The 18,083-nt window shown below is 50.7% G+C and overlaps 1 protein-coding gene across 1 annotated transcript in view; it reads left to right on the top strand.

Moving 5' to 3' along the window:
- LOC309406261 (TGF-beta receptor type-2-like) overlaps positions 1–18,083 on the top strand; it is a gene marked incomplete at both ends in the record, with an annotated part of 34,084 nt that overhangs the window by 15,612 nt on the left and 389 nt on the right. The window contains 5 exons of the mRNA XM_082001373.1: positions 3,757–3,907; positions 7,902–8,104; positions 11,129–11,937; positions 12,054–12,195; positions 13,440–13,567. Of these exons, the coding sequence (XP_081857499.1) occupies positions 3,757–3,907; positions 7,902–8,104; positions 11,129–11,937; positions 12,054–12,195; positions 13,440–13,567 (1,433 nt within the window). The remainder of the gene's footprint in view (positions 1–3,756; positions 3,908–7,901; positions 8,105–11,128; positions 11,938–12,053; positions 12,196–13,439; positions 13,568–18,083) is intronic.

The following is an 18,083-nucleotide window of genomic DNA, read 5'->3' as shown; positions in this document are numbered from 1 at the left end:
ACACATGAAAAAATAATCTGATGTCCTTGAGTGGTGGTATCACCCCTGCTGCTCTTGCAGGAGAGGCTGAGGCACTTTTGGTGTAGTTTTTTCCTTTATTACTCTACTTGCAAATCGGCTCATATTCTCTCAGTAACCTCTCTGGGGACCCAGTTATAGATACCAGAAGATTTGATCTCGTTCTCATGCACAAGAGAACAAGCCTTCCTATTGATAGGAAGCCAAGCTCACTGTGAGCCCACCTATCGGTGACTTCAAACCATCTTTCCAACTGTCATTCCACAATAACTTTGACTAACTGTACTATTTATTGGCTCACATCACATCCTTATGGCTTCAATTTATTTTTGGAAAACTCAACCCACATTTAATTAGTTTATAGTTTGTTCCAAGTTTTGCTTATCCAGCTTTTTTTTGTCTTTTTTTTTTGAAGTTTGTATTTTGATGTTTAGCATTTGCCTTGGCAACATCTGGAACCCCTTTATGGAAGTGTATTGTTACTTTTACTGCTCGTGCAGCTTTATTAAATCATCCGAGTATTAATATTGAAAGTGTTCATCTGGGTCTAATCAGGGCCAAGATGAGTGATGTGGCAGTTAAATTGTACCTATGAGCTAGCGGTTCAAGGACACAAAGTCCTGAAGAAACTTGCAGTGGGCTTTGTGCTCTTCTTTTCAGCTTCCTAGGAGAAGAAGGAGGGGGGGAAAAAAAGAGATATTCCTATTCTGACCTTTCTTGCAGAGCAGATAACAGAATCGCAGCCTGAGCTAGTTTAGAACAATTTGTCTCCAAAGAATTTTGTCCGGTTACCACTATATTTCTGGATCTCATTTCCATATTTAACTCCTTCATCTGCCCTGGCTTCTCTGCTCCGCCGTGCAAACGACTGCCAAGTCAAGATCCCCACCATGCGCACCAGTATAAAACTGCTGGGGCTGACGTTTTGCTCTGAGACCTCAAGCAAGCCCTCGATATAAATGAGTAAATAACATACCCGGTGGGTATAAATACATACACAACAAACCCCATCACTCTTCTGCATCAGTGACATCTACAACCTGGATTCTTCCATTTGCTTCTCCTCTGCAGGGCCACCAGGTATCCCTGGGATGATGGTGCTGAGCCCACGGTCCTGCACGAGCATGTTGCGAGCGCAGCACGAGCCAGGGCGAGGACGGGTTGAGCTGAGGAGTAAAAGCACAAATGTGGGATCAACACTGCCAGAGCACAGCCCTGGGTGCGGTGGGGCTGGCTTCTGAGGGAAGAAACCGATTTACCTTCCTTTCTCTGTTCCCGTGTAGCAACACCAATGGAGTTTGGAGAGTGTGGCGGCTGTGGCTGTAGACCAAGAGCCCCACATAAATGATTTTTTCTCATCCACCCCCAAAACTCTTGTCCTCGAGAGGAGTTTTGCCCAGGACCCTGGGAGTCCTGCCTCAGCAGAGCGAGGCAGGGAAGCGAGGGTGGCTCGCGCTGGCTGCAAGTGCTTCAAATCCCGGCTGAGGTCACGATTTCGGTAGCAAACCTTTGGATGGATGCGGGGTGTGAGGTCTGTTGAGGTCACCCATAAAATCGCCGGGTGGCAGGGCCTGAGCAGCCCCAGAGCAGCCCCACGGACAGAGGGGATGCTGGGCAAGAGGCTGTGGGCAGAACCCTCACCCACTCCACTCCTGGCTTCTCCACCACCTCGCACCACACAATCCCTGCTGAGCTGTGTTTTAAGCCTCGCATGGATCATTTAAACCAAAATTTCCTCCTTCCAGCCTTCACATACAGCAGGCTTCTCTTCTGCAGCCAGGTTTCCCCTCTGCCATTAACCTTGGCCCTATGTACGAGGCCACGGGAGCTTGTAAATGGTTTATTTCTGTGTGGGAGCTTTCCAGCAGCTCTTTTACGGCTGTCTCGTGGAGGGGGGTCTGGGCTGGCAAGAGGAGCAGAGCAGGCACGCAAGATGCTGTTGGAGCCAGCTGCGCGCCCCAGATTTGGGAAGCAGAGAAGTTAAAAATCCCTTTTTGTTGTTGGGACAGTATATGCACTAAAAAGGAAAAGGACCGTAGGCTCGGCCGCTGGCCACGGGCAGGTTGCAGGTGTGACCACCAAGAACACAAAGAGGTCCTGCAGGTTGTCCACAGACCCAGGGTGCCTGTGGGTATGCTCCTGTATCCGCAGGGCCTTGCTCACAGGGGCTGAGGCTTTCCAAGCCACCGTTGGGGATTTTGCAGTTTGTTTCTTGTTCAAACTAACGGCTGGTGATGGAAAACGCCTGCGATGGCTGCTGCAGCACAGTGAGCCATGGCCGCCCTCTTCGCAGGGGCTGGAGACGCATGGATGACCCAAACCTTCAAAAAATCAGCTGCTGTAGTTCAGGATTCTACCTGTACACTCTTGAGTGTATTTAAGTAAAAATGTATAAATATCTATTTCTACATAAGCCACTTGGTGTCTTTTTTTTAAATAATTAAAAAAAAAAGATGTTTAGCAGCCTTAAAACAGGAAGTTTAAATTTAGCTGGGATTTATCCCTTAACCAAGCATAGTTCGTTCACCCTTTGTATAAAAATAGATATATTTTTATATATATATATCTGTGAGATACACGCAGAGCAGCTCCATATAGGCAGCAGTTATTCCTGCCGCTGCAGCCAGATCCTGCGCTCCAGGGGCAGGAGAGCATCTCATGCTGGGCCGGGGCAGAGCGGGCAGCAGAGCCGGGGCAGGAGCAGCCCCTGTTGCACCAGAGCTCGGGAAGCCTGAGCCCATCATTTATTCCCCAAAACAGAGATGCTCAGGGAGCAGGTGGCAAACACATTCCCCAGCTTGGACTCATTGAACGGGCAGAGGGAGGATGAGGAGGCAGCAGGTGAAGAGGGACCTGCCCCAGCCTGGCTGTGCATCCCTCCCCAGCACCTCTCTCCTTGCCGGGAGGGGAATAAATAACATGTTCAGGCACAGAGACCCTGAGATGTCCCTTCTCAGACACTGCATGCACTCAAGGTGAGGGGAGATGCCACTTTGAGCCTAGGTTGTAGAGGAAGAAGTAAACTTCCCCTCGATAATCATCAGTATGGGAAATGCGGAGGGAAAACGCAGTTCTTTGTGGCTTCTCAGGCTCTGCAAAGCTCTCTTCTCTCAGGACCTGCCTCCACACTGCCAGCATCCCTCCATCTCTTCTAGACTTTGGTATAATCTATAGTACATTTGACCAAGCAATGGAGCAAAATGAAAGCTATCACAGAATCACAGAGTTAATTAAGGTTTGGAAATTAAGGTTATGGATATTATGGTTTGAAAAAAAACCATTAAGGTTGGAAAAGACCTTTAAGATCATCAAGTCCAACCATCAATCCAACACCACCATGTCCACTAAACCATGTCCTGAAATGCCACGTATACATGTTTTTTGAACACTTCCAGTGATGGTGACTCCACCACCTCCATGGGCAGCCTGTTCCAACGTTTGGCCACCCTCTCTGTAAAGAAATTTTTCCTAATATCCAATCTAAACCTCCCCTGGTGCAACTTGAGGCCATTTCCTCTAGTTCCATCGCTAGTTACTTGGGAGAAAAGACCAACACCCAGCTCACCACTACTCCCTTTCAGGTAATTGTAGAGAGTGAATAAACAAATGCATGTGGAAACAGGGACAATTTGGGCTCCTTCTCCACTGGTTGTGTGAATTGTTGAAAATGGTGGTTATTTTTCCCCACTCTGGGCAACCACGGCCACGCTCACCCTCCACTACGTCTCTTCCCCACAGCCTGCAGTGCCGGTGCCCGCCGCAGCCTGAAGACCAACCTGTGCAAGTGGTGCGACTCCACTCTGCCAGCCTGTGAGGAGAAGGTGTGCTACAGCAACTGCAACCTCAACTCCTACTGTGAGGACCCCTACGAGATCTGCGTGGCCATATGGTAAGCGGCAATCCTCTCATCAAGGGGCGACACAGGGGAAAAAGGGCTCATGGGGCGGCAGCTCATGGGAATGCACATGTATGTACCCCGCACTTGTTAGGGTTATTGTCCATTAAAATAATTCAGGACTTTCTTTTCCTCTTCCTTTGATTCCATTATAACCAAAATTACAATTTGCAATAAAAAAAAAATTTGGTCTGCCCTATAATTAGTATCAGTTTATTCTCTAACTAAATACAGCATTTAAATGCCCCACACCAAGTGTGGCAAGTTTGCTGTGGGACCTCTAAACCCCCATAAAGCCCTGAACTGAGTTTTACAGGCTGAACCCACTGGGCTACTCCAGCAGCCCTGACCCCCAAACCCATGATGTCCTCCTTCATCAGGCTGGTGAAACCCTGGTTCACACGCAGGGGCGCAGCCAAGGTCTGTCCTCATCTAGTGCATGGATGTCTGACCTGGTACCAAACTGGGGTTTAACACGCTGGGTTTAACCCACTTCCTTCCCATCCCCAGGGACAAGCCCTTTTCTGCTTCTCCTGGAGATGCCTGGAAGGGAAACTCAATCTTGCACTTCAGGACAAGCATACACCACATCATTTGCCCAGAAGAGTGCCTCCCCCAGCTTTTTTGGTCCCCCCGAGCAAAACTAAAAAAACATCCATTTTGGGTCTGCCCAGAGTGATTTTCTCCTCTTTCCCTTTTAATTTTGCTGCCAAAGTGAAAGCCAGCCAAGCACTTATCGCTAGGCTTTATCTAAACCTGCTAATTAGCGTGAATGCTGTACGCCCTGCTTTCAGTAGGAGTTTGCCTCAACATAATTGTTGCATTATGGACTTAAAAAAAAACCAAAACACAAAACCAACAAGAAACCCAAACAAACAAACTCCACCCCCAGTCCCAAATTCTCCTGCACACGTATGGAGAAGCCATCTTAAATCCTGGGTAGGCAATACAGCACCTTGCTAGGTTTTCCCATTGACAGCCTACATGTCCTGGAAAAAGCCAGACCCCTGCAGCATAAATCCCCCCACAGGAAAGCTATCCCATGGCATGGGATGGGGCTGCAACCGCATGGGGCAGCTGCGGAATCACAAATAACCTGCCAGCCCCGCAGCCTCCTCCCAGCATCTCCCACCCCATCCTAAGACCCATCCTGAGACCAAGATCCCTGCAGGCAAGGCTCACCTCCAAGCCAGCCTCGCTGCTCGTTGCTCACTTGCAAAGGCATATCTGGATCATCTGAACTTGTCCTGCATGGGTTTCGCAATCACAGGAGCAGCTTTGGCCCCGTGCTCATGAGCAACGTGCTCATGTCCTCCGGTGTCCCCAGCCTGGGCAGCCTTCAGTGGAGGGATCAGACCCTCCTGGGACTCTTCAGCTGGATGCTCCTCTGACAAATTACCTGGGAAATCCAAGAAAACGTGGGGAGCACTGAAACTGGGGGACTTCATCAGGGAGAGGGTGAGAAATTTGGGTTCTTCCCCCCCGTTCTTATGTCTGACTTCCCAGCTGACCTCGAAGGCAACATGAAAGCTCTCCATACCTTCCCCTTCCCACTTTGCACCGCTAGGTCGGGAAGCAGAGGCTCTCCCTGGAAAAGTAATTAACGGTTGTAATTTCCTTCAAACACCCCCAGGAGTAGCTGCGACGCCCGCCAGCTGCCTGCAGCCTGTGGGGAGACCGTCATTCCCGTCACTCATCCTCGCCCCAGGGCTGCCCTGCAAACCTGGCCAGTGCTGGGTTATCCTGCCTCCTCTGGGGAAGGCTCTGGAAACAAGGGCTGAAGCCTGCTGCTCTGCGCTTATCTCTTAATGATCTTTTAATTACCCACTGGCTCTACAAGGCAGGCACTGATCTTCCCTGTAGGAGAAGGGCCACATTCCAGGTTGCGTTTCCCCGGTTGTGCTGGCACGGCAGGAGCCATCCGGCCCCAAGCTGCCTGGCATGTCTCACACGCATTAGCTCCACTCCGGCTCTCCAAGGGCAAGATGCTCTGCCGCGACACCAACAGGTGCTTCCTAATCCCATCTCCAAGCTCCAGCTCCTTTCAGCTGCGACCATCCACCCCACCAAGGGGCATAACCCTGTCCATGCTCGGTCATTCCTAAATCCACCCAGGCACCCCAGTTTTTGAGGATCTCCACCACTTGCTCCCCACACCTCTTCTCTCACCCAGCTTGGTAAACAGTGAGTAGAGACAAAGCCATAGGTCCAACAAGGACGACTCCACCGTGCACCAAAAGAAGGGAGCTCCCATGCACTGACATGCGGCTGTGCTGGACCCTCTAGCCAAGCCCCCTCGTGTTGAGCCAATGCTGCCTGAATCTGTTGGGAGAGCTGGGGTTTTCCTGCAAAGCAAGCGCCCTGTGCTTGAGGACTCAGATGACAACCAAAGCCAGACTCATCCTTTTGCTCTACGTGTGACACTTTTCCATGGCTTTAGCAGGAGCCCAATCTAGGTGCTGCTGAGCAGCAAATATGGCATGTGAGAGGGACCTAACCTGGCTGCTGAGCACTGGTGGTTAAAAAATCTCTAAGGACATCAGCACTATGGAGCTAGACCCGATGCTACAAGCCACATTTCAGTGAATAACTGGAGTTTCGTGAATGAGACATTTTGGGTAATAGGCCTTGAAATACCTCACCTGTTCTCACTGCGCTTGCTGAATGCTTGTGTGCAGTTAAATGCAACATATGCACTGGGGTATTTTGCATCTTCACTCCAGAAAGGGAAAAATCTCTTGGGAATTCTTCAACCCCTGCCAGTGCCCATCTCCCAGCCGGTGGGAGGCACGTCTTGGTCTCCCCTGGCTGATGTCATGACCATCTCTGACACGGGGGTGTTACATGGAGCTGAAGAAATACACAGCAATTAAAAAAAGCAGGAAAAAAAAGCAGGTCTGTCTCTTCTTTTTGAAATAAAGAACAAAATCCCTAGAAATGCCAAGAAATTGTGCTTTTATCTACCTCTTAATTATCTAAATGGAAATAAGGAGGATCTAGGGCTTATTTGCCATCGCATCCCTGGCTGTGCCGAGCCCCAGAGCTCCTCTGCCCCAGACCCAGTGAGGAACAGGACATCACCAGGTGACACAGCAGGTTTTATTCGTAGTTGCTCGGTGTCTGAAGCCGTGGTATAAATGCAGACACAGCCCCATGGTTCGGGAGTCATATCGCATCACATTATAATTTGGCAGCGCCAAAGGTCAAGCCATTTCTAAAAATATCCCCGACCAGCGACAGAAGGGCTCTACTGCTGCAGGTCAATGGAGGCAGGAGCAAACAGTCCTGCAAGGACAGGGCGCGACAACCAGCCGTTAGCCCAGAGAGAGCCCGGGGATGAGATGGTGCTGACAGGCTCCACCGGCATGCGCGGGTTGAGAAGAGCAGGAGGGAAGCATGAGCCAAGCGATCGCTGGCAAGCCGGCGTTTCAGCCCCCGTGTTCCCCGCCTCTCCTCTGTGTAGGTGAAATTTGGGCAGCAGAGATCCCAGCCTCTCCTGAGGCAGGGATGTTATCACTTGTGTTGCAGCAGAGGTGATGTACGAGGTGGGACCCTTGCTTTGGAGGGTTTCCATAGGACCATACAGGCACAAAACCTGCTGGCCTAGCACCTGACCTTGGTGAAGGAGGGATTTTGCCACAAATCCTGCACAGAGCATTCAGCCTTAGGGTTGGCACTACCCGATGATGAAACGGCATGATTATGAACTGGTGAATTATCTACTGGAAACAAGCCGTGTCTCTGACTCACATCCTACTATTGGCACGTGCTAAACATTTCTCTTTTTGCCATTTGGAAGAAATAAAGGGCTTTAACAAAGCCCTTCCAAAGCACGTATAATTAGAATTATACTAGAGCCGCTGCAAACAAGTCATTCCCTATGCAGCTTAAAATGAATGATCTTAAAACCAGGTTTAAGATGACATGCAGATGACATGAAGGCTGAGCCGCTAGACTAACGCTTTGTCGGTTCATTTGGCACGCACAGGAGACAGGACAACGAGAGCATCAGGATCAGCACGCTCTGCCACAACCCCCACCGCCCCATCGAAAACCTCATGGTCCCCAACTACAACACCTCGCACTGCATCATGACCCACCAGCCCAGCGAGGATGGGATCATCTACATCTGCGGCTGCGTGGACGAGCAGGAGTGCAATGACAAACTTATCTTTGAAAACCACACCAATGGTGAGTGCTTTCGTTAACGTTATCTATAGCGGGAGAAGCACCCAGCGCTAATGACCAATAACTTGGATTTCCATTAGAGTAGGACATGCAATGCAAGAAGGAGCTCTTTCAGCATTTTCTTTGACCTCCCTATATAAAAGCTAGGTAAAATTTGTACCCCATTACTGAGCCCAGTATTTTGTCTGTGGCTAAACCATCCCTCCCAGGAATGTCTCCAGCCTTGGTTTGAAAACATCAGGAGATGGAAAATCCACCGTATCTCTCGGTAGTCTGTGCCCTTTGGCACAGGGCGAATCAACCAGGGAACCCAGAAGCTGATGTAACCCAGCGTGAGTCAATGCTCTGAAAGCTTTAAATAAATTGTGCTGGAGCAAATCCCGCCCCGGCACACCCACAGGAACCGCTGGCATCCACCGTGGCTGTGACCCAAAAAGCTGGTGGTGCCGGGGCGCAGGGCTCGGCTCGCAGCCATGCCTCCCCTGCCGCTCTCCTGGGGATTTCTGCAGCGGCGTTTCTCTTGGGCAGGGATGGCCAGAGCCACCCTGGTGCCGTACAGACACGTGAGCATGTCTCGGCACGCCTGCAGATCCTTCAGCAGATGGCTGGAGATCCAACAGGAGCTGTAAATTCACAAGAAATGCTTCCAGCTAGATCCCAAGCCTTTGGGGGCTTGTCCAAACCTCCCTAACTCCAAATGGACCAGGTTTATCCAAGTACCCATCAAGAATCTGACCCGTAACAAAAGCAAAGTGAAACCCCTCCGATTTTCCATAATTACAGAGCAATGAAATATTGAAAATGAGCCTAAGCATAACTTGCAAGTCAGCGGCATAGCTCCTCCCGCAATGCAAGGAAAAAAGAAAAAAAAAAAAAAATCACATAAAATGCAAATTCTCAGAACAAACAAACCACTTTTAATGAAGGCAAACGATGCTAAATTTGGCAGTTCTTTGCTGCTTCCCGAGCCAAACATAACAGGTACACACACTTCTAGGGAAAGATAGTCAAATCCCAAAGCTGATGCTGGGATATGTAATTTCACACCAAAATGACAACTGGCTCATTGGCAATGCCACCCCCACCAAAGGCTTCCACAAACAGCCTCCTCCCGCCAGCCAGCACGTAAAACGCTGAAACTCGGAGCGAGCGCACTGCACGCCTTAAGTAACTGTCTCCTCTTTGATTTGGTTTGTGGGACCAGCTTGGGAAGCCCCTGACTCAGAGATCCCATCATTTACCTCCTTTTCTACTGCTTTAAGGGATCATTTGCATTTTAAATATCGATTTATGGTCATCTTCAATGGTATAGACAAACATCGAGCAGAGAAATACCTAACAACAGATGAGCACTTCTCCGGTGGCTGAAGCAGGCAGAATTTTCCCCCTTTCTTGATTTCTTAAGCCCTGCTTTCAGGTCTGGGCTGGTGGGTGGCACTGCCCGAGCACCAGGGCTGCAGGGGACCCCATCTGAGCTCAGAGACCACCCTAATGAACGTGCAGAGGCATCCTTTCCTAAAGCCGTGCAAGCAGGAGCCCAGCAGACACCTCGAGAAGGTGCTGGGTATGGCTGAGCACGCAGAGTCCTCTCCACCCCTGCGCTGGCTGAGCCAGGCCCTGGAGGTCCACCTCCCCGCAGCAGGGCTGGGAAGACCCACACCGCGGTGCTCGACAAGGCGCGGGTTTACAGACCCGCGGTTATGGCCGGAGCAGCTACCTTCGGTCTCCCTGGAAGGGGTCCAAACCGCGCCGCAGCCCCTCCGTACCAAAGGGCTTGCATCAGGAAGGGGCATCCCCACGAGGGAGGTTGCTGAAGCTGTGTCAACGTCCCCTTTGCGGGTCTCGCGCACGCAACTCCCTTAAAAATATCTTCTCTTTCTTCAGAGTTTCAAAGATGGGATCTTAAGCATCGGGTAAATCCATTAAAGCAGTAGGTGATATCCAGGCGTAACGCTTTCCAAAATAAACATATTCCTGAGCTAGTTATTGATTTATATCAGTTTAGGTTGATCTTGTGGTTTGAACCTGATGCCTATTTTAGAAACGCTTTCACAGCCTTGCAGAAATTAGCTGCAGCACATTTTTTTTAAATTTGCCAAGGAAAATAGCTAAACGCTCTGTTTTTCCAGAACCTGAATTATGATCTGCACACACTGAGGTCAAGCAGCGAGAGTTTTGCTTATGGAATGATTCTTATCCCTCTTCCCCTGGGTTATTATACTTGGCAGAAAAACCTCTGAGTAAGATTTTACTTGAGTATCTCTACTGAAGTCAGCATGTTTATTCCAGGAATCACGAACATCAAAGGATCAGACGATTATATGTTGTGCGAGGGTTGGGGCTTTTTGCGTGCGACCCCCCCGCCAACGATCTGAAGGTTGACGGGGGTTTAAAAGAAATAAAACAAAAGCAGCCGTGCCCAGTGGGGCGAGGGGGTTGGCGGCGTAACGCAGCGAGGAAGGCGATGCCGACACCGGCAGAGGCCGCGCCGATAGGATGCCCCCGTACGCTGTGGTGCCAAGCGTCCCGGCGCGCCCTGGGCTGGGTGGTCCTGCACGCTGCCCGCCCCCCAGCACCCCTCCTGGCCCTCTGCGCACCACGGGGGCCCAGCCCCAAGCCCCCTCAGAGGTTTTCTCGGCCCGAGCCTTGCCTCGGCTTCATCACCGTTATTTCCGCCCCGGCTCCCCTCGCCCTGAGCAGCAGCTGCGCCTGGGACCCGCCGAAGGGCGGCCGCGCCATTTTGGCGGCAGCGGCAGGGTCTCGCGTGCCATGCTGCCCCATCACATCATGCCGGCCAGCGTCCCGAACCCGCGCTTGATAAATGGAGCTAAAATTTGGGGCCTAAAGTGCGCGGCCCCCTTAATAACTGCCTGCATCTGGGTTCTGTGCTGGGATGGGGCTTGTGCACGGCCCCGCGCGGGCTGCGCTTCGTTAACGGCTTCACTTATTTTCCTCCTCCGCGTGATGAAAACGAGCCGTTGCGGACCCGCGGCGGCAGCGCCCTCCCCTTTGCTTTCCTCCCCGCAGGCTACTCCATGCTGCAGAGCAAAGAGGTGATCCCGGTGGCCGCCATCAGCCTCCTGCCCCCGCTGCTGGTGGCGGTGATGATCACGGTGATATTTTACCTCTGCCGCACGCAGAAGCGGCGCAAGAGAGCCAAGGCGTGGGGCGGGAAAGCCGGACAGCCCCCGGCGCTGCCAGAGCCGGGCAGGTCTGCCGAGCGGGAGGAGAAGTTGTCCGTGCTGATGGACGAGAGCCCGGCCGGCGCCAGCCCTGCCTGCGCCAGCAGCTGCCCTGCCGAGCTGCTCCCCATCGAGCTGGATGAGATGGTGGGCAAAGGGCAGTTCGCGGAGGTCTGGAGGGCCAAGCTGAGCCACAGCCGCTCGGGGCAGTACGAGACAGTGGCCGTGAAGATCTTCCCCTGCGAGGAGTACTCCTCCTGGAAGAACGAGAGTCAGATCTTCACCGACGCCAGCCTCAAGCACGACAGCGTCCTGCGGTTCCTCACCGCCGAGGACCGGGGCACGGGGCCCCGCCGGGAGTACTGGCTCATTACCGCCTACCACAGCCGGGGCAACCTCAAGGACTACCTCTCCCGCCATGTTCTGAGCTGGATGGACCTGCAGAAGATGGCGGGCTCCCTGGTGAGTGGGGTGGCTCACCTCCACAGCGACTACACCACTTGCGGCAGGCCAAAAATTCCCATCGCCCATCGAGACATCAAAAGCACCAACGTCCTGGTGAAGAATGAGCAGGAGTGCGTGCTCTGCGACTTCGGCATCGCCATACGCCTTGACCCTTCCCTGACGGTGGACGACTTTGCCAACAGTGGGCAGGCAAGTATGACCCACCAGCCCTCCCTGGAGGAGACCCTTTGCAAACCACCCCTGGTCACCCCGCGGCCAAAGTCCTCACCCACCCCTGCTAAAGCCTCTCTCCTCTTTGTGGGCAGGTGGGCACCGCCAGGTACATGGCCCCAGAGGTCCTGGAGTCAAGGGTGAACCTGGAAGACCTGGAGTCTTTCAAGCAGATGGACGTCTACTCCATGGCCCTCGTTTTGTGGGAAATGGCCTCCAGATGTGAAGTGGTAGGAGGTAGGAGCATCGCACCAAGGTTGCCACGCACCTTTTTGCTCCCTTCCTCCCTGTAATAGGACATGGCTCACTCTCACATCCCCACCGATGGCACAGGACCTGCTTTGGGGTGGCTAGGGTCACCACAGGGCTGCTGAGTGCTGGCAGCAGATCCTCCCCCACGGCTGCCTGCCCTGTGTGTTGTGGCTCGAGGGGGCCAGCTCAAGGGCCGAGGAGCAGGACAGGACCCAGGGGGTCACCTGGTCCAGCCCCACTCAAAGCCGGTCAGCCGCCAAGTCACATCCCAGTCAGTGCTGGCCATGCAAAGCAACCCAAGCAGGAACAGCCGAAGGTGCCTCCCCCTCTCTGGCCACAAGCACTTTTTTTTTCAGACACCACCAGAGAGTTTATGTTGCAATGGGGACTCGCAAACTCCAGCCTGCGACTGAGCCACGTTCCCCCTCACTTCCCTGAGCCACATCCTGGCATCTGAAATTGCATGTAGGAAAACATTTCAGTAACCGCCCAGCTCTGAGTCCCTGCCTGCTCCCCTCTTCCATTTTAGCTCCCTCCAGTTCCTTCCCTATCCCACCTATTTGCAATACAAAGCCCACAGAGCTGCAAGAAGCTCCAACCCTCCACAAGAAAGCTGCCCCAGCTGCCCCGCATGGCCCACGCTCAGTGGTGGGAGCCCCTTGCCTGGCTTGGATGCCTCGTGCATCCTTTTTGCTCCTGAGACAGCACCCCAGGCCATGCCTCCCCACTAGTAATTCACCTGCATTCGCATCGGGCAGGAGCTGGCAGCAGCCAGGGTAGCCTCTCACATCTGCAACAGGGAGTTTCTCCTTGGCCTCCCATGACATGGCATTGCTCTTCCAAAAGGGCCATTTCTCCTTTAACCCGATCCCCGCCCGCAGCAGGAATCTGGATGCTGGTACTGTAGTTGCCTCTCCCATCTTTCACCAGCACAACACATTTTACCTGTTCAGAATACGTCTCACCCAAAGACAGACCGAGTCCTACAAGTGCATCTCTTAGGTTCAGAAAGGTGGTCAGATGGTTCCTCGGTCCTGTCCCTGAAAACAACCTCTACATGAAAACCAGCACTAGGTTTCTATGTTCAAATTCTAAATTGTTTTTAGATCCATTTATTTTTGCAGACTGATAAAAACAAATTTATTCTCCTCCGGTGGACCATACCAAAGCAAAGCAGTGAATACTTTAAAAAACATCCTGTAATGCTGCAACATGTTGCTTCCTTGCAGAGGTAAAGAATTATGAGCTGCCTTTTGGGTCAAAAGTCCAGGAGCAGCCCTGTGTGGACACCATGAGGGACATCGTGCTGCATGGCAGAGGGCGACCCGAGATCCCGAGCAGCTGGCTGGTGCATCAGGTAAGCTGGGAGTAGCTGGTTCAGAAAAGAGCAACCCACATTGTCCCACCTCACTAAACCAGCCTGAAAAATTATTAAAGCTGTAATCACAGAATCATTAAGGTTGAGAAAGACCTTTAAGATCATCAAGTCCAACCGTCAATCCAACACCACCGTGCCCCCTAAACCATGCCCTGAAGTGCCACGTCTACACGATTTTGAACACTTCCAGTGATGGTGACTCCACCACCTCCCTGGGCAGCCTGTTCCAACATTTGGCCACCCTCTCTGTAAAGTAATTTTTCCTAATATCCAGTCTAAACCTCTCCTGGTGTAACTTGAGGCCATTTCCACTCGTTCTATCGCTGGTTACTTGGGAGAAGACACCAACACCCACCTCACCACAACCCCCTTTCAAGTAGTTGTAGAGAACGACGTCTGGGCCTCAGCCTCCTCTTCTCCAGACTAAACAACCTCAGTTCCCTCAGCTGCTCCTCATAAGACTTGTGCTCCAGACCCCTCACCAGCTTCGTTGCCCTTCTCTGGACACGCTCCAGCACCTCAACGTCCTTCTTGCAGTGAGGGCCCAAAGCTGAACACAGTATTTGAGGTGCGGCCTCACCAGTGCCGAGTACAGGGGCATGATCACTTCCCTACTCCTGCTGGCCACACTATTCCTGATACAGGCCAAGATGCTGTTGGCCTTCTTGGCCACCTGAGCACACTGCTGGCTCATGTTCAGCCGGCTGTCAACCAGCACTCCCAGGTCCCTTTCCACCGGGCAGCAACCCAGCCACTCCTCCCCAAGCCTGTAGTGTTGCATGGGGTGGTTGTGACCGAAATGCAGGACCCAGCACTTGGCCTTATTACACAGTAAAATCAAAGTGGGCAGAACTCCTAGGCCCTTCTTCCAGCTCCATTTTGTCTGGCTGAGCCCACATAAGCCCCACTAGACCCACTACCCTGGGGTACAAATGCCACCAGCCAGGGCTACAGCAAAATTTATCCATCAACAGCCATGATCAGGAAGCATTATGAATGCCCAATGAAAGTACTCAGTTTTTTTGAGGATAACAGCAAAACGAAGCACGTCAGTGCAGGCTCTTCTCATGAAACAGTAAATCATTTGAGTCCACCCCACTTCTCCCCTAACCACTGCATCCAGAAAGCTCTAGTCAGAAAACACACAGTCCCTCGCACACAGCCCTCTCACAGCAGGGACAGGGGGGAGGAAACGCAACTTCTACCTGCTTGGTTGTGGAGTTTTCAAGCTCAATATTATCTCCAACATGAGAGGTCATGACTTGGCATGTGCGAAGAAAGACTTCCACTTCTACAAGGAAAGGCAAAACGCAAAGCATCTCCCTCAAGTGAAACAACCAGGAAACACGTGTGAAGCTGAGAGCAGGGAACCTGCTAGGCTCGTCTGGCCAAGGGGAAGTTTGTCACCAGCCTTTAGCTCAGAAGGTCTGAAAGCAAAGCGTTTCAGCACAGAAACTATAACCTAGTGCTCTAGAATAGAAACACTTCAGCAATGATGAGATGTGCTCTGTTAAAACCATCCACAAGCACACCGAGACCAACCAGCTCCAGAAACACAGCTGCCTCCTGGCCCCGACAGGGTCCTCTCTTCCCCCAGGTCCAATACTTTCTTCCACACATTGAGGACACAAGGGGTAACAGGCGTGCTGACCATGATTTTCAAATCTTGCCTGACTTTGGTACTTCTTAAATTTCACGTCTTGTGGAAAACCACCATCCTCTGATCAATTCAGTTCATCTGAAAAACGAACTGAAACATTGAGCTTGCTGGCTCACAGAGCCTTGCAGTGTTCAGTGCATCATTTTGCAGTATCCACCCATAAAACACACTGCTACCACTTCCACTCCGCCTGGATGGCGCATAAAGCCAGGCTTCTCAAAAGGAAAGATATAATTTCATCATCTTGGGAAGCCATGTGTTCCCTACAATATCTCCTCTCAAAACCATGTTTGTCCAAAGACTCACAACTGACCTGACCGACCAAAGCTGCAAACAGAATCAAAGGAATCTGTGGTTTCTGCTGGACCATCAGTGAGTTTATCAGCCGGCGAGTCAGTTTCTGAAGTTCACCCAGCCTTCTTCCTCGATGAAGGCAAACCCAGGAACTTCAATCAGCACTGCTACATATTTGAAGCCTTTGAGTATTCGTCTTGGACAGTCACCTCCCAGGGTCTTTGATAAACCCTGAATCCACAGGAAAAAAATATAGAGAGGCTTGGGTTGTCAAAAATCACACTCTGATAGAGCCTGACCTGCTGCACCGCTTGCTGAGCTGAAGAAGGGCTGAGAGCAGTCACCTCCAAGAAGTAATGTTGCTGTAGTGGGGTTGGTCTAGCATGTAAACAGAGAAGGGCTTATAAGGTAATAACTTTTATTAGACCACCTGATGTTCACTGGGGAAGAGGAACAGAAAAGCCACTTTGTGTTCCTGAAAGTTTGCCTTCAACTAATCTTAGCTGTTCTAATAAACACCTCCTTACAAGCCTGGCTTTACATTATTTTCCAGGCATTTTGCAACAGGTCTCCCCAGGATGAGGCATAGGGCAGCACCATCTGCTGGGAAGCAGCAGAAAGCCAGGGGTTTGTGCCACTCCTGGGGTCAACTGCTTCCTGCAGGAGGAACTGTTGGGTGACACCAAGAAAGAATGACAAATTGCCACCTGAATGGGAAGCACCCGTAGATATTCCCACCAACGAAAACAAGTTTGATGCAGAGCTCCAAATGCTACTTCCATGTTGCAACCATCAGGATCACTCTCAGTCAAGTGAGGACCTACATTGTTGGCCATGGTTTAAGATTTTCAGCAAACAAGCATTAATTCCCCTGACAGAGCTGACTCACCCAGTGTGCTGCCCATCAGCAGCTCCAGGGCAGCTGTTTGCAAGGCTACCCAATAAAGCCAACTGAAGAAATTTACCCCCAAAGTTTCCCAGAACTTACAAACATCTTAAGCCCACACTTCTACCTCGCTTCACACTCCACCACATTTAAAAAAAAAAAAAAAGGTGGTTGTTTAGGCCAGGTAAATTCCTGGATCTGGCTCATGAAGCAGCTGAGCAGACTGTTGTACTAGCACAACTGAAGGGCTGGTGCAGGACAGGAAGGCACAGTGGGAGCTTAAGTCAATATTGCCACTAAAAATATACTCGTAAAACTCAGCAAGCTTTGGAAATCTGAGATATCAAATATAAAAAAACCCAAAACTAAGTCCATTTTGTGAGCATAACAAGATGTTCCAGTTGTACCATTCAAAAGAGCATCATGGCTACTTACAAGGCAAATTGCAAATAAATCTCATGATTGCAGGGCAAAATAAAGCACACAATCTAATGACTAAACCGTATGACAGTACCACAGTCTGTTTGAGAAAAGGCTTATTTTAAAAGCTTTACCTAAGCTAGCTCATTTTTACATGTTAATCAATTATCCTCAAATCCTTTCAACTAAGCTAATAAATGAGTGACGAAAGAGGTATTGAAACACACCATCTGTCAGTTTTACTGCACAATCCTGTTCTCTCTAATCTGTGTCCATTATAGAAGATCTAATACGATGAACCTTAGCAGAGAGCAGCGAGTTCAGAGTAAGGTGCAGAAGGACAGATGATACTGATGATCTCCGTAGGACTTGCATTTTCCTCTTGTGTTGGTCCATACAAGACTTTTGGATTGTCTTAACTGCAAATTAAGAAATACAAAAAACCTACTGAAAAACATGAAGCTTTATTTAGGATAATTCTTTTTCCACTGTGTTGCAACCTTGGTTGACAATGATGCAAAAAAGCAACAGCACATGATAGGAATTATTACATAGGCAAAGGAAGGTTCAACATAGTTTCTGGTGCTAGCTGTGTTACTAGCTTAAGAGTGGGAAAAATACCAGCTGAATATTGCCATGTTGTTTCTAAGCCCAAAATACTGGGAATCTTTCAGAGCACTATGCAGCTGGGAAAAAAAAAATATATATATATTACTGGGAGACAAAACCATTGTAACTGAGAGGAACTGAATGTGTTCTGGAGCACACTGAGAAGTACCCAATCCCACCTAAATGAAGACATTATTTTGTGGTGAAAAAACAAAGTTCAGCTGCACACTGCAAGGAATATTTGGCACAGCGCACCCTTTCAGAAAGCTGCTAAAACAAGAAATCAGATTTAAGGAGTTTAATTCCAACCTTGCCTTTGAACCCCCCACCCCTCCCCTCCACCCAGGTATAGCAGCCAGGGCACAGGCTTGAAACCCAGAGACCTGGGCTCAGCTGCCAGCCTGCAGGTCACCATCTCAAGTCCCTCCAGATTTCAGGGTGCTCTGATCCGAACGGGCAAGGCTGAGACAGGAGATGGAGGGCCTATTTCCTTCTGGCTCCTATTTAAGTCCCACAGTCAACACAAAACAACTTCCAGGGAGCACGGAAAATGCTTGGGACCATATCCCAGGTGAGCCAAGGCTGCTGCTCTAATGCAAGTGGCACCGGTAACGGTGCGAGCATTG

This window comes from Phaethon aethereus, assembly GCF_964289735.1.
Source record: "Phaethon aethereus genome assembly, chromosome: 6".
NCBI lineage: Eukaryota > Metazoa > Chordata > Aves > Phaethontiformes > Phaethontidae > Phaethon > Phaethon aethereus.
Note: the sequence above shows the minus strand (reverse complement) of the source record. Positions and strands in the feature narration are given on the sequence as shown.